The sequence below is a fragment of the Gigantopelta aegis genome, chromosome 9 (assembly GCF_016097555.1).
Source record: "Gigantopelta aegis isolate Gae_Host chromosome 9, Gae_host_genome, whole genome shotgun sequence".
Classification (NCBI taxonomy): Eukaryota; Metazoa; Mollusca; class Gastropoda; order Neomphalida; family Peltospiridae; genus Gigantopelta; species Gigantopelta aegis.
In genome coordinates, this window is record NC_054707.1 from 35,562,609 (window position 1) to 35,578,592 (window position 15,984).

Below are 15,984 nucleotides of genomic sequence, written 5' to 3' on the forward strand. Positions count from 1 at the left end.
GTCTGCTAAGTGCCCATAACTTGCTTTTTCACAAAGCGCTTCATTTGCACGCTTTGCATGTGTATTCCATGTTCCCAATGCTGAATTTCCGTATAATTGGAGCTTGTGTTCGTGTACGGTGCACACTCCAAATTCGACAATGGTACGACGTCAACTGACTATCGAAGATCGAGGAAGGGCTATTGCTTGGCTTCAGGATGGCAATACGCAAAGAAATGTTGCTCTGAGACTTGGTGTCAGTCAGAGTGTCGTTGGCCGACTGTGGCAACGGTACCAAGCAACGAATTCTGTTCGAAATCGTCCACGTTCGGGAAGACCCCGAAGCACTACAAATAGAGAGGACCGCTACATCACCAATATGGCTCTACGTCAATGAACAACCACTGCACGCCGATTACGTGACAATCTGCGGACTGTGACTGGAACTCGAGTGTCTGATCAAACCATACGCAATCGTCTGAGAGCCAATAATCTATGCTGCTGTCGCCAGGCTGTTCGACCACCACTCCTACCACGTCACAGAATGGCCAGACGTCACTGGTGCACGCTTCATCTGCGGTGGCAACGTGTTCAGTGGGGTCGAGTGATGTTCACTGATGAGTCCAGGTTTAGTCTCCAGTTCAACGACGGTCGGGTTCGTGTCTACAGACGTCCTGGGGAGCGCTTCGCTGACATTAACGTTAGACAACGTCACTGGTTCAGTGGTGGCAGCGTCATGGTGTGGGGTGGCATCTCTATCCACCACAGGACCCCCCTCTATGTGGTGGATGGCAATCTGAATGGAATCCGCTATCTGAATGAGATTATCCGGCCATTGGTTCTCCCAGGCCTTCAGCAGATTGGCGGCGGGGCAGTTCTGCAGGATGACAATGCCAGACCCCACAGCGCCAGGGTGGTAACGGACTTTCTCAGAAAACAAGGTATCGCCAGGATGGATTGGCCAGCATATTCGCCTGACTTGGCCCCAATAGAGCACGCCTGGGACGAATTAGGCAGGAGAGTTCAGGATAACCATGCCCCTCCGGCCAACCTTCATGATCTGGGTCAACTTCTTATGGCAGAGTGGCAGGCTATTCCCCAAGAGTTCTTCAGACGTCTGATCAACAGCATGAGGCAACGATGTGTCGAGTGTATTCGCGCCAGGGGTGGATTCACACACTATTAAACGAATGTTCTAATGTGTAAAATCCATGTTTGACAACCTTCAACTTTGACAGCATGTCATGTGACTTTCTTGTATACAGTGACGTTTATTTGTGGTTTTTTGTAAATATGGAACAATAAATTAAATTTTTGGTGTAGTTTACATCATCAATCTAATACACTCTGAAACTCATTTGGTTATAAATTTTTGACCCTTAAATTCTTTTGAGTAGTATATATGTTCATATTTACTGTTAAAATTATGACAATATAGCAAAATCAAGTTTCATTAAATAGAAGTGTGGGGAAATTACAAATCTCAGAGAGTAAATGAGCTTACATTGTCTGCCTTGAATTGGCTGGCAGTGTTGGAGGGGTGTTCTGAATGAGAATGTGTGGCTGTGGGGCTTTGTGCCGTTCCAGAATATACAGTGTTGTTATAGCAACGAGACTGAAAGAGAAAAACATTTTATAAGAGAATAGATATACAAATCACATTTATGATGTTTTTATTTTAAAACAATTTGTCTGCTGTAATACATTTCACTGTATTAATAACTTAATAGTGGTAGGTACCAGTAGGTCATTTAATTTTAATCCTTGCATTCACTTTATGGACAAAAAAAAAGAAGAAAAAAAAAGAAAGAGATTTAAAACAAGAAATTATAGCTGGAGAAAAGGTGATTTGGAGATTTAAACAAACAAATTTTGATGTTCCAACAGATAGTTTATAAGTTTACCTTTAGTTTGGTAATTTAAAAAAAAAATGCATTCCATTGACAAATTAAACAACAATAAATATATTCTGTCAAATGTGAAAAATTAAAACAAAACATTTTTATTGACTAGGGTATTACAAGGTTAATTAACTTAATACATCTTCAATCATCTGTTAATATTTATCTATCTGAGTGTGACACTTAATGTATTCATATTAAAAAAAAAATTGTTTTGTTTTGTTTAACAACACCTCTAGAGCACATTGATTTATTAATCATCACCTATTGGATGTCAAACATTTGGTAATTTTTACATACAGTCTTAGAGAGGAAACCCGCTATATTTTTCCATTAGTAGCAAGGGCTTTTTTATATGAACCATCTCACAGACAGGATAGCATATACCACAGCCTTTGATATACCAGTCATGGTGCACTGGTTGGAACAAGAAATAGGCCAGTGGGCCCACTTGCATGGATTGATCCTAGACAGACCACACATCAAGCAAGCATATTACCACTGGGATACATCCCCCACCCCCCGTTCTGTTTAGAGCACTAGATATAGCATGACCAGACAAGTGCTCCTGTCTGCACATTATTAAAGTACACGTATAAAAGAAAGTGGCTCATGAGAGAGTACTACTTACCAAAAGGCCATAATGAGTATGAGTATGATGATGGTGGCTTGGGAGTACTACTTACCAAAAGGCCATTATGAGTATGAGCATGATGATGGTAGCTGGGAGTACTACTTACCAAAGGCCATTACGAGTATGATGATGGTGGCTTGGGAGGACTACTTACCAAAAGGCCATTATGAGTATGAGTATGATGATGGTGGCTTGGATGAACTTGTTGCTGCACAGGATGGGGATCTGTGGGAAGCGGCCACTGCTGCGTCTGCTTGACTTGTGGTGTAATTTGCTTTGACTGTGTCCGTGACCCGACGCCTTCTTCGGGGGACTCACCGAGCTGCTGAGAACAAAATACACACGTCGTACAGTTATAGCACATAGGGTCTCCATGAGTACTCGGGCACGGGCCGAGTCTTGCTAGACTCGAGTCCATTCACAGGACTCAAATATCCGTACAAGGAAGGGCACTCGCATTTAAAATAAGCATACTTTTTATTTTTATGTCATTTTGCCATATGCTGCCTGTTACATTATAGACCTATGAGACATGAAGTAAAACAAAAGTCGAATGTATGCAATGCAATATAATGGCATAATTTGGCATCCATGTTCAGCGCTGGAAATAAGATGCATAATGCTATTTCACTTTATTCCTTTGTTTCATTATCATCTAATGTAAGTATCGGGTACTTGGGTCCAGATCGAGTTTGACCCTCGAGTACTCTAGTCCAATATTTCACTTTATTCCTTAGTCTCATCATCTAGTGTAAGTGTCGAGTACTCGGGTCCAGGTCGAGTTTGACCCTCGAGTACTCTAGTCCAATATTTCACTCGAGTCCAATAATATGGACTCATGGAGGCCTTAATAGTACAGTTTGTCAGACATTTTGTGTTAACTGTATTCTTGAGTTACCGTGTGTGAAATATATTGAAGCTAACCTTACAATATGAATTCTGAGGTCAACAACACTCAGGATTAACCTACTTCTAAAAAAAAAGTAAATCAATTTAAAACAAATAAAATTAATTTAATAAATTTAACATTTTTTAAAAACCTGCAGGGATCACACCGCTATTTCAGCCAATGAGCGACGTGTAGGCGACGAATTTAGTTCCATGAAAAAGAGTACCTCTTTTCTTTATTTTATTATGTTGGTGTCTGAACAGACTTGACAGTATGATTATGGAATATTGGAAGGGTAACATTGCCTCTTGATTTTGGCATATCAAACTGACAGATGCATATCTGCTTAGCTACAAGCAAGACCATTGTTTGCTATGCCTGTGGTACATATATTTAACGAGAGTAGCCTCCCCTCCGTTAGCCCATGTGCTTAGGAGAGTGGATAATTAAAATTGCAGGTGGCGAAGTATCAATTTTATTTACTTAAATCCTGTCACAGAGGCTGTTCTCTTCATGTCAGGTAGTATATAGCACCTACTGTTAATAATTTAGTCAGTGCTTGGCTTTATATTTGTACTGTCACCAATGTATAATCAATAGTGGTGAGATACCTGCACATTTCACTGGTCTAGTCCTTATAGTTGATGAGAATTGAACCTAGAGTCAAAAATGTAACACAGAGTTAAACGCTGAAATATTTAAATTAAAATTTAAACATTTTAAACATGCATTCATATGTGTAATTATAAAGCAAGTTTCATTGTTCTGAGACTTTTAATTGCTGAGAAATGGACCTAGACATCAGAACTTTACAATGAAGCTAAATGCTAAGTTAACACCATTTCCATCACAAAAATAATACTTATTGTATTCTGATTTTATCAAAGTGAGATAAAAATGGTATTCATCTTTACCTGACAGTACTGACACTGGTTCCTGACTTTGAGCTGACGTTCGACTTGAGGCTGTCGAATCTCTTCAGCTTTGTTAATCTCTTGTTCATTTTCTCTAACTCGTCTATCCGATTCTCCAAGTTGTCTGTTAACTTACAGAGTTCTTTGACTGCACCAACATTTTCCATGAATATGCGGTCCTGAAAGTGCAACACATCTACAATGTTAACTTACACAGTTCTTTAACGGCACCAACGTTTTTGATAAATATGCAATCCTGTATGTGAAACACATCTACAATTGACATGACCAGTAATGGATAAAAGTAATATTCAGTGAAACCCCTCAAAATCAGACCGTCTGTGAAGTGCAATTCCCTCTGCCACCACATAGACTACTACTGAATAGCAACAAGGAATCTTTTATATCTACTTCCCCACAAACAGGACAGCTCATGCCATGGTCTTAAACGTGGCACTGGTTAGCATGAGAGAAAGAAGGAAATGTTTTATTTAACGATGCACTCAACAGATTGTATTTATGGTTTTATGGCATCGGACATATGGTTAAGGACCACATAGATATTGAGAGAGGAAACCCGCTGTCGCCACTTCATGGGCTACTCTTTTTGATTAGCAGCAAGGGATCTTTTATATGCACCATCCCACAGACAGGATAGTACATACCACAGCCTTTGTTACACCAGTTGTGGAGCACTGGCTAGTATGAGAGAAACCCTGATGCATCTTATGTGAGTACATAACCACCGATCTGATTCCATTCCAACGTACATGATTTACAGAACCTTTACTGAGAGAGTTCAATGAAACTAAGCGATATTAATCTGATTGGTTTGTTGTTTTGTTGATTCATTAATCGTCGGCTACTGGATGTCAAACATATGGTAATTCTCACAGAAATATATTTTCAGACAGGACAGCAGCACATACCATGGCCTTTGATATAGCAGTCGTAGTCCACTGGCTGGAACGAGAAATAGCCCAATGGACCCACCGACAGGGATCAATCGTAGATAGACCCTTTACCATTGGGCTATATTCTGCCCCCTAATTTCAATCATGAATGACCAGGCGCAGATTCAGTCCCCCCCCCCCCTCTACTTTTGGTCAAACAATATATATTACAGAATACACAAAATATTGCAAACTTATCCCATCCACTTTTCAAAAAACAATAGGTTTTGGACCCCCTCAATTAAAAAATCCTGGATCCGCGCCTGACGACACCCCAGCACAAAAACTACATTGCCTATTGGTAATTTGAATCAAGACAAGGAGCTGGTGCTGACAAAAATGTTTATTATTTTTAAAATCACCTTTTTAACGACAAGGAAGTTTTCTATGCACTGTCCACTGCGCAGTATGACGTCCCCGGTCTCCTGCACCGCGTCGGGCAACACCTCCATCATCTCCTGGGCGATCACGCCCGTGTCTGTCCGGCTGTCCTTGGGAATCCCTGCCGTGTCCGCATAATCATCACAGTAGTTGTACTTGTACAGGCGGAGCTGGGAGACCTTTTGTAGACTTTCCTTCGTATTTAGCTGAAGAAGAAAATACACATTCATTAAAATATAACAAATGTGTTAAAAAAAAATATTATTGAAATTATTGGGCAGTAGTTGTACTTGTACAGATGGAGCTGGGAGTCCTTTTGTAGACTTGCCTTGGTATTTAGCTGAAGAAGAAAATACACATTCATTCAAATCTAACAATTGTGTTAAAAACTATTTATTGAAAATATTGGGGAATTCCTGCTGTTTCGGAATAATCCTCAAAGTAGTTGTACAGACGGAGCTAGGAGACCTTTTGCAGACTCTCCTTAGTATTTAGCTAAAGAAGAAAATACAGACTGATTTCATCGGAGACAAATCTAACAAATTGTGTTTATAAAAAATTTATTGAAATTATTGGGAAATTCTTGCTGTCTCGGCAGACTTTTAAACGTCTCTTAAATGTGGTTTTTAATAATATATAACAAACAGAATACTAAATGCATGCCCATTAGGTACAATTTCCCTTACAACATGTTGTTTTAAAATACAAACCATCTACTGAATTTAACACTACCCGTTATGTTAACTGCAGAAGCATTGTAAATAGGTTTTAGTTAGAAAACACTTTTACATGTCTCTTAAATGTGGTTTTTGATAATATATAGACAAACAGAATACTAAATGCATGTCCATTAGGTACAACTTGCCTTACCACATATTGTGTTAAAATCCAAACCATCCATTGAAATTAACACTACCAGTCACGTTAACTGCAAAAACACCAGCATTATAAAAAGGTTTTAGTTTGAAAGCACTTTTAAATGTCTCTTAAAAGTAATTTTTTATAATATATAACAAACAGAATACTAAATGCACGTCCATTAGATACAACTTCCCTTGTAACATATTGTGTTCAATCGAAACCATCCACTTAAATTAACACTACCAGTCATGTTAACTGCACAAGCACAAGCGTCAAATATGTTCACTCACCTCCTCGATGTTTTCCTTGGCCCGGATGTCAGACGGCTGCATGAGGTGACCGGTCAGTTTGATGTTTCCGTGGATGGTGAGGGCCTCCTCGGGGTGGTCGGTGTTGATGCCCACACGGCCGATGTGGAATACTGAATCCTGAGTGTGACCTTTAGCCCAGGGGATATCGACGTCACTGTCAAACTGACCTGGGTTTGAGGCCTGCAACACACAAAACCAATTTACAAATAAAATGGAAAAGAAAGGAATATATACAGTGTATTTCTTTAATGACACCTCAGCACATATTAAAGTACGGTCATTTGTTATTTAACAACATTTGGTCTAAAGAAAAGCAGAAACCCTCTGGCCCAAAATAAGCTACTCCTGCCAATAAAGCAGGAAGGGATCTTTTATATATATTTTTTTCTCCATAAACAGGATAGTACGTATGACGACCTTTGATGTACAAGTTATGGGTCACTGACTGGCTAATAACTAGTGTCCATGCCTTTACAGTAACCAGTAAAGATCATAGTACACAGAAATTGAATAGATCTTTGAGTTTGTAGGACCAAAGCATGTATATATTGTAGGTTCCGTCAAACAACTCCTAGCAAATCCAATGTGTTTCTGGTTGTCCTGGTGCTTACAGAATCTCAAAATGCATTTTTATGCGAAACAGAAAATTTACGTACCTAGAAAACTAAGTTCAAAAACTTTTAATGGCAATGCCACATGATATGAGTGCCTTGTACAAAAATAGTCACAAAAATAGCCGATTGTGACATTACAATCATCAAGATTTCATCAGTCGCTATGCAATTGACTTTTCTCATATTTGGCACTCGTATCGGGTGGTGATGCCTTAAAGAGACTGATGCCATAATTTTAACGCACAATTACCCTGACAATAATCTTCTCGGAGGAGCTGCCGGCCACCATGTAGGTGTTGTCCCCGCAGTGTGCCTGCAGCATGACGACGAGCAGGAAGTAGCGTTGGTCCGGGTTCGGCTTGCCCTTCTTCCGCATGTTGTTCGACGTCGTCTCGCTGAAGTGCAGGCGGCCAACCGTGATCTTGTTCACCTGGTCCGGAGACAGGTCTATCCTGAACACACGAGAAAAAAAAAGAAAAAAAATTGTAACCGTGATCTTGTTCACCTGGTCCGGAGACAGGTCTATCCTGAACACACGAGAAATAAAAAAACATTTTGTAACCGTGATCTTGTTCACCTGGTCCGGAGACAGGTCTATCCTGAACACATGAGAAATAAAAAAAACATTTTGTAACCGTGATCTTGTTCACCTGGTCCGGAGACAGGTCTATCCTGAACACACGAGAAATACAAAAAACATTTTGTAACCGTGATCTTGTTCACCTGGTCCGGAGACAGGTCTATCCTGAACACACGAGAAATAAAAAAAACATTTTGTAACCGTGATCTTGTTCACCTGGTCTGGAGTACTGCTGAAGCAACACGTCCACTACTGGGTCCCATGAATTTTCTATTTCTTATGTTCAAGGGCCATAACTCTTGACAAAAAGCATTCTGAGAGTACTGCTAAAGCAACACATGTCCCTTCTGAGAATACTGCTAAAACAATGTCACTTACTGGTCCTAATAAATGTTCTAATCTCGTAAGTTCAAGGGCCATAACTCTGTCAACAAGCATTCAGAGAGTACTGCTAAAGCAACATGTCGACTATTGGGCCAAATGAATTTTCTATTTCTTAAGTTCAAGGGCCATAACTCTGTCAAGCATTCTGAGAATACTGCTAAAGCAACAAGTCCCCTACTGGGCCCCCATTTTTTTTATATTTCCTAAGTTCAAGGGCCTTAACTCTGTCAACAAGCATTCAGAGAGTACTGCTAAAGCAAAATATTCCCTACTGGGCCCCATTAAATTTTCTTATCTCTCAAGGGCCAGAAGTCTGTCAACAAGCATTCTGAAAGTACTGCTAAATCAATATATGTCCCTTACCAGGTCCAATAACTTTCCTGTATTTTGCCTTAGTAACTGATTAGTAATTTCATTAAATAACAATGACAGAACAGTTTTCAGGTAGTTAAAATCTGGACTTTTGAAAAAATCTGGACATTCTTCATCCCTTCTGCCACTGAGGGAGACTTAACCCAAATGTCTGCTGTGCAAGCTAAAATGTTGAGTGCTGAAAGCCGTGGCCACTTACTTGACTGGGTGAAAAGCCTTCTTGCTGCGGTCTGACTGTGACTGTTCAATCTTCACTGTCTGTGTCGGAGACTCCATCTGAAACAAAAACAAGTTAATGTTTGTTTAACGACACCAATGGAGCACATTAATTTATTAATCATCGGCAACTGGATGTCAAACATTGGTAATTCTAACAAATACATGTAGTCTTAGAGTTGAAAGTTAAAAGTTAAGTTTGTTTTGTTTAATGACACCAGTAGAGCAAATTGATTTATTAATCATCAGCTATTGGATGTCAAATATTTGGTAATTCTGACATATAAATGTAGTTGTAGAGAGGAAATCGGCAAAAAAAAATTATTAGTAGAAAGGGAACTTTTATTTGCCTTTCCCACAGACAGGACATCATATACCATGGCCTTTGATATACCAGTTGTGGTGCACTGGCTGGGACGAGGAAACACCTAATCAGAGAATGGGTCCACTGAGGTGATTTGATCCTATGATGCGAGCATCTCAGGCGAGTGCTTTACCGAGAGAGCTAGACCCCGCCCCCTGAAGTTATTACAATTCACTCAAATTAAACAATACAACTCCTACTTTTTTCCTGTATGGCTACAGAATCCTACATAACACAATTTCCGTAATTTATATGGAATGATGTTTATTCAAAGTAGGCACTATGACTATGTGTTTTATTCTGTTTTTTTTTATTCTATCATTAATGTCTTTTTAAAGCAGTTAAACATTTTATCCCAAAATATGCAAAGACTGTGAAACCACACAGAAATTATCAAAGTACATAAATGAAGGAAGACTTCTAAAGAAACTCCCCAAAGGAACATTCAAATACTAAATTAAAGTTTATAGCTTACGATATATACAGTGAACAAACTTCACTAGAAAGGAAAGAAATATACTATTTAATAATGCCTCAGCATATTTTATACAGCTATGTGGTGTCTAACATCAGTGTTCTCGCTGCTCCATTTAAGCGGGGCGGCCTGCCCCACTACTGCATTTTGCCGCCCTCCTTTCACGTTTTCCGCCCTCCTTTGTTTTTCTGCGCCCCTCTTTATTTTCCAGCACCATACTATATTTTTCCAGCACCTATCTCCGCTATTTCCAAATGCACACTTTTTTCCACACATAAAAAAACCACAACGATCAGTCTGCCCACTGGACATCAAAAGAAACAAGCCGCGTTGTGTACGAAAAAACAACTGACGAAAAATTTACAACAGTTACCGTAACGTAATTTAATAGTATTTTTAACAGCCTCTATTTTGTCCTATACCTGTATCCATTTGTATGTTTAATACAGACAATAAAAGTTATATTTTATTTGAGCAATGAAAACATTTTTATTTTTTATGGATTCGGCAATATCCGACTGGAAAACCCCCACTTATTTGTCACGTGATCAGAACGGTCACTCTATCTTTTGTTTCCACTAACTGCCGTCTGATATTTTGTCCTCAGTTACAGATATAATTGATTATAACTGACGATTTTTACTTTCTGTCATTTCTGTCATTCTGTTTATTCAGCAGTTCTTATAACACATTGTAAACTTTTCATTTTGGGGGGATATCACTGCTTATAAAATCAACGGAAGTGGTAGTGTTTGGCATTAAAATCATTCATCTTGGGTGCCAAATAATATATATGTAGTAGTGTTGATATAAAGTGTTCCTACTGGCAGTAGCTAGTGGGAATTTCCCTATTAGCTCAGTTGATAGAGCACTGGACTCTCGTACTGAGAGTCTGTGGTTCGAATCCCCTAAGTGGAGGTTGATTTTTATCTGTTACATATACACCACCACTACAAAAACAGTTGGCGATAATATTTTATCACAGCGATCGATTCATTCGATGAAGATGGGAATAACAAAAAATGTTTTCAACATTAGGGGATCACACAAATGTCTTTTTGTTTTTCGTATATCTTGAAATCTTTATTAAAATAATATTAAAACTTTGATCGGTTCAGCAAAACCGGAACTGCCAGTGAATATCAGACCGATAACATCTTCGCTTCAGTTAAAAGACGAGTCTGCTTGTATTTCATATAAACTTTTTGTAATCAAAATAAGGAGTATGTCTTTCCACAAAGTCTATCAACACACAACAACATGGTAACCACCAAGCTCCCCCCCCCCCCCATCTTTTATTTTTTTAATTTATTTGTTTGCTTCTTTTTTTTTTGAAGGGTGTGGTGCTGCACGACCGCCCTCCTTTAATTTTCACCCAGCGAGAACACTGTAACATGTTAGTATTTCAACACTTAGAAACCCACTGCTATGCTGCAATGTCATAGCTCACGCCTACTCAAATAAAAACAAAGGATGTTTTAATATGCACTATTCCATACATAAGACAGCACATACCATGGCTTATGGTGTATCAGTCGTGGGATTCTGAGATAACAAAAACAACAACCTGAAAGATCTAATGAGAGCAATAGATCTTACAACCTACCACACATCAGGTGAGTACTCTACCACAGAGCTACATTCGCTCTCCCTCCACTCCCCTCCCTCCATGTGAGTCGATGACACAACTCACCTTAATACCACGGAAGTACTCTACAACAGAGCTACATTCACTCTCCCTCCACTCCCCTCCCTCCATGTGAGTCGATGACACAACTCACCTTAATACCATGGAAGTACTCTACAACAGAGCTACATTCGCTCTCCCTCCACTCCCCTCCCTCCATGTGAGTCGATGACACAACTCACCTTAATACCACGGAAGTACTCTACAACAGAGCTACATTCGCTCTCCCGCCACTCCCCTCCCTCCATGTGAGTCGATGACACAACTCACCGTAATACCATGGACGTACTCTACAACAGAGCTACATTCGCTCTCCCTCCACTCCCCTCCCTCCATGTGAGTCGATGACACAACTCACCTTAATACCACGGAAGTACTCTACAACAGAGCTACATTCACTCTCCCTCCACTCCCCTCCCTCCATGTGAGTCAATGACACAACTCACCTTAATACCACGAAAGTACTCTACAACAGAGCTACATTCACTCTCCCTCCACTCCCCTCCCTCCATGTGAGTCGATGACACAACTCACCTTAATACCACGGAAGTACTCTACAACAGAGCTACATTCACTCTCCCTCCTCTCCCCTCCCTCCATGTGAGTCGATGACACAACTCACCTTAATACCACGGAAGTACTCTACAACAGAGCTACATTCACTCTCCCTCCACTCCCCTCCCTCCATGTGAGTCGATGACACAACTCACCTTAATATCACGGAAGTACTCTACAACAGAGCTACATTCACTCTCCCTCCTCTCCCCTCCCTCCATGTGAGTCGATGACACAACTCACCTTAATACCACGGAAGTACTCTACAACAGAGCTACATTCGCTCTCCCTCCACTCCCCTCCCTCCATGTGAGTCGATAACATAACTCACCTTAATACCATGGAAGTACTCTACAACAGAGCTACATTCACCCTTTTCTTGACGCCGTCTGGAGAACGGATGTATTTGGGCACTCCCTCCCCCATGACATCACTCCCCCCACCCCATGTGAGTCGATGACAGCACTCACCTTAATACCGTGGAAGTGTAGAAAGAAAGTGTCCACCTTCTTGACACCGTCCGGAGAGCGGATGTATTTGGGCACTCCATCGATGCTCATGTGAACCGTCACCTGGAAGTGGTTCTTCTTCTGACACACAAACGAGTCGTCCGGAACGGAGAAGTTAAAACCCTTGTCAGCGTCCACACGGTACCGAATGCTAGGCCTGAAAATACGGAGAAATGACAAAGGCCATAAAACCCTTATGGTTTTTTGCTTTTAAATTTTACTGATGTTTTATTTCTCTATTTTAATGAAATCCCAAACTTGACATCACAGTCATACATGTTTGTAGAGGCCAGGTCTGCCACAAAACAGGCTTTTATGGGTAAGTAACCTTTATGTGAATTTTTAATATTGGCTCATAATCTGTTTTAAATCATTGATCCCACGGCTAGTGGATCTCTACAACAATTCTAGAAGCCATAACATAGGTGCAACTATAAACCACGTTTCACCGACTTGAGACTGAGAAAGTTAAAAAGTTTGTTTTATTTAATGACACCACTAGAGCACATTGATTAATTATCATTGGATGTCAAACAGTTGGTAATTTTGACTTATAGTCTTAAAGAGGAAACCCCACTATATTTTCCCATTAGTAGTAAGGGATCTTTCACATGCACCATCCCACTGGACTACATCCTGCCTTAGGACTGATCTAAACGCAAACTTTTAATAATGGTAATCTTAAGCGCAAAAGATCAAGCTGTTGCTGCCGCTGCCACACTAATGTTGAAAAAGTATTACCGTTATCTTGCCATTTGACTTTGTAAAGGCGAGACAATAAAATTTATATTTTCAGTTTTACAGGACAAGAACAAAGCCTGACGGAATACAGGTACCAGTACTTACAGATCCTTGAGATCGGTGTCCGCCAGGGGGCACCACTTGGTGGGGTTGTAAGACTGCCACTTGATCACCTGGTACGAACTGTCCATGAAGCCGCTGCCGTCAAGGTCATACGAGTAATCATCATCACCAAGGTCGGGCATCCCGTACGGTTGAAAGTTTACACCTACAGACGAGATAAGAGTAAGAGAGTGAAATGTGTGTATATATATATCTGTGTCTCTCTCTCTCTCTGTCTGTCTCTCTCTCTCTCTCTCTCTCTCTGTCTCTCTCTCTCTCTCTTTCATATTCACTCTCACACCCCCATGTATAGTCTTAATTCTTTGCCTATCTATCTACTTGAGGTTTTTAACCAATTTTATTATTTTGTCTGCCATGTAAAATTTGTAATTGTAAAATGTAGGGAGAGACGTTAATATAGGCATCGCCTGTTGGTCAATCCCCTAACATCAATTTTTTTTTATAATTGTGGAGCAAACAATTACCACTCAACTATACTTTAAGTTACCAGGTATTACCTATCTAATAATTCATGTTATCAAACAGGTATTTCTAATCATATTCCCATAAATGACAGTGTAACAATAAATAATTATTATTTTGTTATACAAGAACTTTAGAACAAGGCACCTTTCCTAAATCCTGTTCCTAATCCTAAATCCTACTCCTATTCCTAAATCCTGCTTCTACTCCTAAATCCCATTTCTAAAATTTGAAGACAGTGGTTCAATTATTTAAGTAGATGATTATTAAACATACCCGGCGGTTCTTGCTTTATGCCGAGTATATTATTCATGCCGTTCAAACCGTTCAACATATTCCCGTTAATTGTGTTGTTAGGAGAATCTGATATTTTTCTCTTCTTCGTTTGGTGGTTTGCGAGACTGTTGATATTACTAATGCTGAAAAAAACAAAACCCATAAAAACAACATTAAAAAAAGAGAGAGTTTAATTATACAGTCGAATCCACTTTATTGCATATATTGGTTTATAGCCTAAATCGGTTATTTGCATATTATTCGGCTGCATTTATTAGTATAAATTTGACATGCACCGGGGCTATGTAATTAAGCGGATTTAACTGTAATTATAACAGTCACTATAATATGCTCTACAATACATTTTAATTCAGACCTCATCATAAAAAAATATAGGGAAGTAATTAATTGCTCCCCTAACTTATGGGGATTCATTTATCAATATTACCATATTGCTATCATATACATTTACATGGTAAGGGGAACTAAAAATGTCTCTCCTTGCACTAATCACAGGGAGACTACACTTTATAAATTCTTTATATTTGAAAAGATTTATACTACTCAACATTTGCTGGGGATATACCAAATATATGTCATGATAAACAATTTGTGCACTTGTTAAATGTGTAAAATGTGAGATCAATTTGACTATGTGGTTTGGATGTTCCATACATCACTGTTATAATGCATGACTGCATTAACCTTCTGACTACTGCAGGCGAGATATCTCGCCCGACGTCACGTCAGGCAATATACTGTACACTGTATACAGTGCATTCTCCAATTCATATTTCCCGCCGTTTTGCACACGACACTCACCGGAAACGGAAATATAATTAAAGAAAACAGTTTTTTTTTCAAAATGGTGGTTTTTGTTTTGATTTTTTCAATTGAAAATACCTTGAAATTTTGAGTTCAAAAAGTGGTTTTCGGCAAGTATTTTCGCTTGACAACAATGGCGGCACGTCGCGGTAATTTTCAGGGATCGATAGCTGATTGTAACAGCTAATTTGATAATAAATTTGATCGTTTTACCAACAACGAAAATTACCAAATACTGCAATATGAATCGTAGTTTGGGTTTTAAAAAAAATTCTGGTCAGAAAACCACTGTTATCGGGAATATGGACATAAATACTGGACAGCTGGCCACAAATGCCCGTAAGTAAACGCAACTTTTTCGATTTTTTGCCTAATTTTAATCACCATTAGCCGATCTAAAATAATAAAAATTACAAAAATAATACTTACCGATTCATATATGAACTTTATTTCATGTATTTATGAAACATTTAAGTGAATATATGTGAGTAAAAATTATAAACTTGTACCCACTCAATGTGGTTTTTGTTAAAAATTAATCCAGTAGTCTAAAGGTTAAGAAGTATCTCTAACAGAAATTGAATAATATCCTTAGTTTTAATTAAGAATTGTCTGTTATTTCTTTTACGTTCATCGGGGTATGAACAAAAAAAATCATCCACAAACTGTGTGAATCAGAGAAGCTCAGTAAGACAAATTACCAATATAAAATGGCGTCATCAGGTAAGACGTTCCCTGATGATGTAATTTTTACATTCATCTAGTAATGAACAAACTCACATTGCTACAGCTGAACCAATGGGATGATGTTATGTTGTAATGAATGTAATGGAAATTTAATTATATACTACATGTAAATTCTACATCTAATTATCCTAATTAATTTTGCAATGTACCCATCTTCTATCTACACAGTTCAACTAAGATAAAATTAAGCCAAACAGATGATTTTTAAATAACATCTAGTTAACTAAAGAT

The 15,984-nt window shown here is 39.0% G+C and overlaps 1 protein-coding gene across 4 annotated transcripts in view; it reads right to left on the bottom strand.

The window, feature by feature from the left end:
* Nucleotides 1-15,984, bottom strand: part of LOC121381911 (myelin regulatory factor-like) — a 128,818-nt gene that overhangs the window by 14,679 nt on the left and 98,155 nt on the right. For 3 of the 4 annotated variants that reach the window (XM_041511323.1, XM_041511325.1, XM_041511326.1), the window contains 10 exons: nt 14,182-14,324; nt 13,426-13,588; nt 12,541-12,736; nt 8,973-9,049; nt 7,682-7,889; nt 6,803-7,003; nt 5,633-5,857; nt 4,318-4,496; nt 2,669-2,839; nt 1,484-1,594 (listed from right to left, as the gene is read on the bottom strand). In XM_041511323.1, the coding sequence (XP_041367257.1) occupies nt 1,484-1,594; nt 2,669-2,839; nt 4,318-4,496; nt 5,633-5,857; nt 6,803-7,003; nt 7,682-7,889; nt 8,973-9,049; nt 12,541-12,736; nt 13,426-13,588; nt 14,182-14,324 (1,674 nt within the window). The remainder of the gene's footprint in view (nt 1-1,483; nt 1,595-2,668; nt 2,840-4,317; nt 4,497-5,632; nt 5,858-6,802; nt 7,004-7,681; nt 7,890-8,972; nt 9,050-12,540; nt 12,737-13,425; nt 13,589-14,181; nt 14,325-15,984) is intronic. The other variant, XM_041511324.1, reaches the window with a different exon arrangement.